Source organism: Chionomys nivalis, chromosome 8 (assembly GCF_950005125.1).
Source record: "Chionomys nivalis chromosome 8, mChiNiv1.1, whole genome shotgun sequence".
NCBI lineage: Eukaryota > Metazoa > Chordata > Mammalia > Rodentia > Cricetidae > Chionomys > Chionomys nivalis.
Genome location: NC_080093.1, coordinates 90,090,607 through 90,097,524, shown reverse-complemented (window position 1 = coordinate 90,097,524; position 6,918 = coordinate 90,090,607). Strand labels below are relative to the sequence as shown.

General features: G+C 38.2%; 1 protein-coding gene across 1 annotated transcript; it reads right to left on the bottom strand.

Annotated features, from left to right (window-relative positions):
* Positions 1-5,302: 5,302 nt before the first annotated feature.
* On the bottom strand, positions 5,303-6,235 carry LOC130880334 (olfactory receptor 2D3-like). The gene has a single exon (XM_057779315.1). The coding sequence runs from the start codon at positions 6,233-6,235 to the stop codon at positions 5,303-5,305; it is 933 nt and encodes a 310-aa protein (XP_057635298.1).
* Positions 6,236-6,918: the final 683 nt, after the last annotated feature.

The following is a 6,918-nucleotide window of genomic DNA, read 5'->3' as shown; positions in this document are numbered from 1 at the left end:
CTTCCTATACACTATGTGCTCACCCAGCTGCTGCTATACAGTAACTGAGATCTAGGATCTAATTGGTCCTTGGCAATGTCATGTAAACATTGCCATTAGTCTCGGATTTTCTTAGCCTGCTGACTGCTCTAATTTTCTATTCATGGTCATTTACACAGTTTTTATAAACAATGTGATTCAAACAAGACTTTATTTCATCTTTGTGATATCATTAGTATAATTTTTACATTTATTTCTTTTTTTTTTTCAAGACAGGGTTTCTCTGTGGTTTTGGAGCCTGTCCTGGAACTAGCTCTTGTAGACCAGGCTGGTCTCGAACGCACAGAGATCCGCCTGCCTCTGCCTCCCGAGTGCTGGGATTAAAGGCGTGCGCCACCACCGCCCGGCTTACATTTATTAATGTTAAAGTGTTGAAACATTATTACTATTTTATCAATGCAAAATAAATTTTGTTTTTTATTGAACTACTCTCCTTTTCCCTCCTTTCCTTCCCTCTCTCTTTACCCTCTCCCATAATCCCCAAGCTATGAATTAAGAGATTTTTTTCTTTTTCTAATTCCCATGTAGATTAGATCCACGTATGTCTCTCTTAGGAACCTCTTTGTCTAGGTTCTCTAATGTTGTGAATTGTAGGCTGGTTTTTCTTTGTTTTCTGCCTAAAAGCCACTTATGGGAAGCAAATTTGAACACATTGGCATAGGAGACCACCCCAGTAGCACAGACAATGAGACAACAATTAATAAATGGGACCTCCTGAAAATGAGAAGCTTCTGCAAAGCAAAGGACATGGTCAAACAAAACGGAAATCTACAGAATGAGAAATGATCTTCACCAAACGCTACATCGGACAGAGAGAGACGATCTTCAACACATACAAAGAACTGAAGAAATTGCTCACTAAAAGAAAAAATAATCCAATAAAAATGGGGTACAGAGAACTCTCAACAGATGAATCTAAAATGACTGAAATACAGTTAAGGAAATGCTCAACATCCTTATCCATCAGAGAAATGCAAATCAAAACAACCCTGAGATTTCATCTTATATGTGCCAAAATGCCCAAGATCAAAAACATTGATGACAGCTTACACTGGAGAGGATGGGAGATAAAGGGAACACTCCTCCATTACTGTGTTAGTGAAAACTGGTACAGCTGCTTTGGAAATCAGTGCAGTTATTTCTCAGAAAATTAGGAAACAACCTAATCAGGACCCAGCAATAACACTCTTGTGTATATACTGAAAGGTTGTTCAATCATGCCACAGGGACATGTGCTCAACTATGTTTATAGCAGCTTTGTTTGTCATAGCCAGAACCTAGGAAACAACCTAACTGCCCCTCAACTGAAGAAAGAATAAAGAAAATGGGGTAAATTTACACAATGGAGTGGAAAACATTAATGACATCTTGAAAATTTAGGCAAATCGATGGATCTAGAAAACATCATATTGAGTGAGGTAACCCAGACCCAGAAAAACAAATAGCACATGTCCTATAAATTTTTTTAGTTACAGAGAAATGACCAGTTTGTTAAAGGAGCTAGCCCTAGTATCACAACAATTAGCACTGTGCCATACCTGTGCTTTTGAGCACAAAAGCAGACATGTAAGATCAACTTGAGGAAGGGTTATACCCAGTTCTGATATCACAGGTGTTCTTCCAATATCACCTTGGGCTGAGAACTCAGTCAACTTCCCAATCATAAAAATGGAGAAATAAGGATATCATTCTCAGTCTTTGGAAAGCTGAGCACATGGTTTATATCTCCATGGGCCTGGGTGTGACCATACTTTGGAATGGAGCTTGGAAAGCACTTCAGTCCACCCCTCATTGTGCTGCATATTATTTATTTTAGATACTATGACCGCTGCAGGACAATCATTACCGATTTTTAAATTTCTAAATGTAGCATATGACAAAATTGAAGATTGGGGATGTCATTATTGATGTACTACTCTTCACTAGAATTTGGGGGTAGGAATGTTACACATTGAATACAATACAAGATTTTTGCCTACAAGCAAATATATAAGCTCATATTGCATAATTATCTCCCTTGTGTTCCATACTGAACAGTTTTTATAAGATCATTGTTATCTCAAAGTTGTTTCATAGTTTTGGTTTTCCCCAACTGTAATAACTATTATAAAACCAACTGTCACATTCTGTCACTCCCCACATGCCAGGACCTTATGTTTGAGCAGTAACCAGAGACTATGAACTTGAACCAGTGTGTCTCCAGAACACATGTGTATCTTGTCTTTTACCCATCCTAGTATTCATCATTAACATTTCTTTTTACATCCCTGGTTATTACTTTTGAAAGAAAAGAGGGCAGAAAGCCAAGGGTCGAAAGTGCCAAGTTGTTACTATCACTAGGGAGTTATTAGAGACGTGAGTCAGAATATTTAAATAAAGAAAGAGCTAATAATAATTAAACCTATAAGAGTGTTTAGGTATTTTTGTAAAGGGTGCTATGTATAGGTAGTGCATAGTATGTCTCCTATTTTCTGAATGAAGAGGAGGTAACAGATTAGAGGTTTAGGCAAAAGCTATCCAATATCTCCAACAGATATGCTTCAAATTATTAGAAAGTCAATAAAAGCATTGCTTATTAAATGTTGAAAAGAAAGATGTTACCTAAAATTCAAGTGCTTTCAGAAGGTTTTATTATTTACTTGAGCCACCAGAAAATGAAGCCATTTCTTTTACTGAGAACCTCATATATACCCTACAACACATTCTGTAAAATCCACTCCTTTGCTCCCTTCTGAGTCCTCCCATACTCTACCACAACTTTTTCCTTTAAACTTCATGTGCTCTCTTTTCTTTAAAAAAAAAAAAAACTTAGGGTTGCCTTTCCTGCATGGGTGTAGGAACATCTTCTAGGGCATGGGCAGCGGTTCAGAGACTACGTCTCTAAAGAAAATGCATTCTCCTGTGCCTGGGAGCCATTGTTTGCCAATCGTTTGTAAACAAGGAATGGAGGCTTGAAGTCCCTGTCCCCATCCATGACAGGATTTTGGCTGGCTTGAATTTGCACATACAGCCACAGCCACTGAGGATTCATGGATATGATTGTTATGTCTAGCAAACACTTTTCCTACAGACATCCACTACCCCTAGCTCTTAAAGTCCTTTGACCCCTGAGCATTGTGGGGATGGCATATGACTAAATGTGCCATCTGCAGTAAACACTCCATAGTCAAATCAATTCATTTGGAACATTTTTTCATTTGATAATTTCAGTTTTAAATTGTTACAAAATCCACTCATTCTAGAGCTATTCATAATACTTTAGAAATATAAGTATGTAACAAATTTTAATTCTTGTGTCTTAGATATATTGTTAGTTACATTTTAATAGGTTTAAATTTTTTATAATATTAACTATGGGGAGTCAGACTGACCAAAGGCTTTCTCAGAGAAAAAGGGAACTTTAGTTCTGTGTCCTCATCCACGGGTAGACTTGACAAGGCCAGTCTGAGGCTGGAGCCAGTGCATCAGAGTAGTCAAGGTTGTGGCTTTTGTAGACTGGACTCTTGCCCCTGTGCTGTTGTTATCACTCCAAAGGCAGCTGTGTTGGGGGTATTGTGTTCTCTTTGCCAATGTTGTCTGATAAAGCTCTCTACTGACCCCAGACATTTTTCAAAGTGGGGATTTTCACCTGTACAAGTACAATATTGTATACATGATACTGTAGTTCTTTTTGTCATTCTGGTTTTTATTCTTTATGAGAAATAGAGCCCTTTCTCAAACAATATATTCTGATTACAGTTTCCTTTTCCCCTACTCATCAAGATCCTACGACCTACCCTCCTAACCAAATCAACTCCTTTTTGCCTCACGTTAGGAATAAAAAGACTCATAAGAGATAACAGAAAACATAATAAAATATAATATAAGATGAAAGAAAAACTCTCATATCAAAGTTGGACAAAAAAATAACAAAAGGAAAACAGCCCAAGAGAACAAACGAGAGTCAGAGACCAGCTTGTTCACAAATTGAGTAGTCCCTTAAAAATATTAGGCTGAAAACTATAATGTTTATGCAAAGGACCTGGGATAGAACCATGGAGGCCCTGTGCTTGCTGCTTCAGTCACTGTAAGTTCATGTGAGTTTTGTTCAGTTGATTCAGAGGACCTTGTTCTCCTAGTGTCCTCCACCCCTTCTGTCTCTTACATTTTCACACCTACTCTTTCACTGGGTTCCCTGAGCTCTGAGGAGAGATATTTGATGGAGACATCCCATTTAGATGTGTGTGTTTCAAGACTCTTTCTCTGCATGCTGTAGGGAGAAGTTTCTCTGATGATAACTTGGCTGAACAAAGTACTATTCTGTGAGTATAGCAGAATATCATTAGAAGTTGTTTTATCATTACATTTTAATAACCACTTGCATTTGGTTTTACCCTAGAATTCCGGGTTATCGAGTATCTGGTTCCGGGTCACTCAAGCAGTATCAGGTATGGGTTTCGACTCATGAAATGTACCTTAAGTCAAATCACACATTAGTTGATTATTCCCCAATCTTTGCGCCACATCGTCCTACAATGTTTTGCAGGAGGGATGATGCTGTAGTTCTTAATAAACTTGCTTGCATAAATCAATGGCTTTTATAGGATATCCTGTTGGGAGGGGTTTGGCAACAGTGGGACCACGACATATCCTTGGTGCATGAACTAGTTTTTGGAGCCCATTCCCTATGGTGAGATAACTTGCTCAGCCTTGATACGACAGGAGGGTTTGGTCCTGCCTCAATTTGTTTACCAGACATTTTTGACTCCCTAAGGGAGGTATTACCTCCTCTGAGAAGTAGATGAGGGTGGGATGGGGAGAGTTAAGGGATGGGAGAAGGGAATGGAAGGGAAACTAGGGCTAGTATATAAAATTTTAAAAATTTAAATAAAAAGTAGAAATAGAAAAAATAAACCATATTCTCAAAAGATAATTATGGATAATGGTAGGAGACGATAAGTTCGGCAAGTAGCTATGGGGTTTAAAGTAACAGCAAACAGCCCTGGGTGGAAAGAGTTTGGTTCACAAAATCTGAAGTTTATAGAATTTTCTCAGTATTTTAAACTGATTTTATTTTATTTTTTTTAATTCAGTGGGCAAATTGTCACAAATTAACTGAGCTGCACCCATGAATAACAATCCTGTACGGCACTGCAGGAACAAGCATTCCTTGGTAAGCATGAGTGAACTTTACTCTCAGATTAGAGATAGTCCACAGTGAAAGATGTTTAAACCATTCATGAACTTCAGAATGACTTATGCCCTGATTATCTCCTATATTCTGTTATCTTATCTCTCTTTTAAATACTTTTCTTAATGCTGCCTTCATATCCTTGTTCCTTAGGCTATAAATGAATGGATTCATCATAGATGTTACAATTGAGTAGAACACTGATATTACCTTATCTCCTTCACTCATTTTCTTTGAGTTGGGCTGCATGTAGGTAAATATTGTTGAGCCATAGAAGAAGATAACAACAACGAAATGGGAACTGCAGGTGGAGAAGACCTTGAGCCTCCCCTCACCTGATTGTATTCGAACCACAGTGAAGATAATATTCCAGTAGGAGAAAAGGATGAGAGAAACGGGACCTAGAAGAATTACTACACCCATTGCAAAAATGACCATCTCAGCTGTGTAGGTCTCTTCTGAAGCCAGCTTCAATAGTGCAGGAGGCTCACAAAAGTAATGATTGATTAGATTTGGTCCCTGGTATGACAAGCATAAAGTAAATGTGGTATCTACTACAGACACAAATATCCCACTAGCCCAGGATCCCACAACTAGCAGGACACAAACCCTATGTGTCATGATGGCAGAGTAGTGCAGGGGCTTGCAGACAGCTATGTAGCGGTCGTAAGACATGACTGCTAGAAGAGAGCTTTCTGTGCACCCCATTATGAGGAAAAAAAACATCTGCATTGAGCACCCAGCAAAAGAAATGGTCTTTTCTACAAGTAAAAACTGGACTAGCATCTTGGGAACAATAGTTGTAGAGAAACAGAGATCATTTAATGACAGGTTTTTGAGAAAGAAGTACATTGGTGTTTGAAGTCGAGAGTCCACATGAATGAGGAGTATGATGAGCAGATTCCCAAGCACAGTGAGCAAGTAGATGATGAAAAATACCACGAACAGCAAGATCTGAGTCTGATGATCTGAAGAAAGACCCAGCAAGATGAACTCAGTCAGATAAGTATGGTTTTCTTTGGCCATGGAGGTGTACTCCTAGAAATTAGCATACATGGAGCAATGAAATGTTGACTATCGTCAAATTCAGAAAGTACAAATGTTTTGGGAAGAAAAAAAATGGGGGTTAGAAAAGCATTTAAGATGCTGGATTTTCTGTTTATTGTATCCCTCTACCGCTCCTAAAGCCAGTTGACTGATCGGTACATTGAAATCATGACTATCTATACCTTGCCAGCACTCCTTTATGAAAGAGTGCTGCCCTCTATGGGGTAATTTTTCAGCAGGCATGTGCACAATGTCAGGAAATATTTTCACAGCAATACATGTTGTTATTATGACATAAAAATTAAGGATTGTGATGAACATCTAAAGTGTAAATCAGGGGTATAAATATATGACATGGCTTTTCAAAACTAAGAATCCTGTCTTTGAAGAAAAACTCTTAATGGCACTTACCAGTTCACTGATAACGGTGATTATTTCTGCCTTGATTTTATCAAATATCAGGTGCAAATGACCATCTTCTCTATTTTCTTTTCATAGGACTCTCTGTCATCTTCTGTACAAAGAAGGAGGCATTACAAGAATATAACCTTGTTAGCGTGTAGACAAAAGTCTGCTCTGAGCAGACTTAGGTAGTATCACATATGATAGGGCCTTTCATGAATCCACAGGTAATCACAGGAATTTTCTGAAAATGACACTCC